Raw genomic sequence first — 570 nt, forward strand, 5'->3', positions numbered from 1 at the left:
GACAGTGATGGTGATGGTATCCCAGATTACAAGGAAGATGCTGATGGTGACGGTATCCCAGATTATCTTGATCATGATGATGATGGTGATGGTATCCCTGACCATTTAGAAGGAGACAGTGATGGTGATGGTATTCCAGATTACAAGGAAGATGCTGATGGTGATGGTATCCCGGATTATCTTGATGATGATGATGATGGTGATGGTATCCCAGACCACCTTGAAGGGGACAGTGATGGTGATGGTATCCCGGATTACAAGGAAGATGCTGACGGTGATGGTATCCCGGATTACCTCGATGATGATGACGATGGTGATGGTATCCCAGACCACCTCGAAGGGGACAGTGATGGTGATGGGATCCCAGATTACAAGGAAGACGCTGATGGTGATGGTATCCCAGATTATCTTGACCATGATGATGATGGTGATGGTATCCCTGACCACCTCGAAGGGGACAGTGATGGTGATGGTATCCCAGATTACAAGGAAGATGCTGATGGTGATGGTATCCCAGATTATCTTGATGATGATGATGATGGTGATGGTATCCCTGACCATTTAGAAGTA

The 570-nt window shown here is 46.5% G+C and overlaps 1 protein-coding gene across 1 annotated transcript in view; it reads left to right on the top strand.

Moving 5' to 3' along the window:
* Nucleotides 1-214: 214 nt before the first annotated feature.
* The window catches only part of LOC106881745 (uncharacterized), a gene marked incomplete at both ends in the record, with an annotated part of 2,035 nt that continues 1,679 nt past the window's right edge, over nt 215-570 (top strand). Inside the window, one exon of the mRNA XM_052978237.1 lies at nt 215-508. Coding sequence (XP_052834197.1) covers nt 215-508 — 294 coding nt within the window. The remainder of the gene's footprint in view (nt 509-570) is intronic.

This window comes from Octopus bimaculoides, unplaced genomic scaffold (genome assembly GCF_001194135.2).
Source record: "Octopus bimaculoides isolate UCB-OBI-ISO-001 unplaced genomic scaffold, ASM119413v2 Scaffold_170495, whole genome shotgun sequence".
Lineage (NCBI taxonomy): Eukaryota > Metazoa > Mollusca > Cephalopoda > Octopoda > Octopodidae > Octopus > Octopus bimaculoides.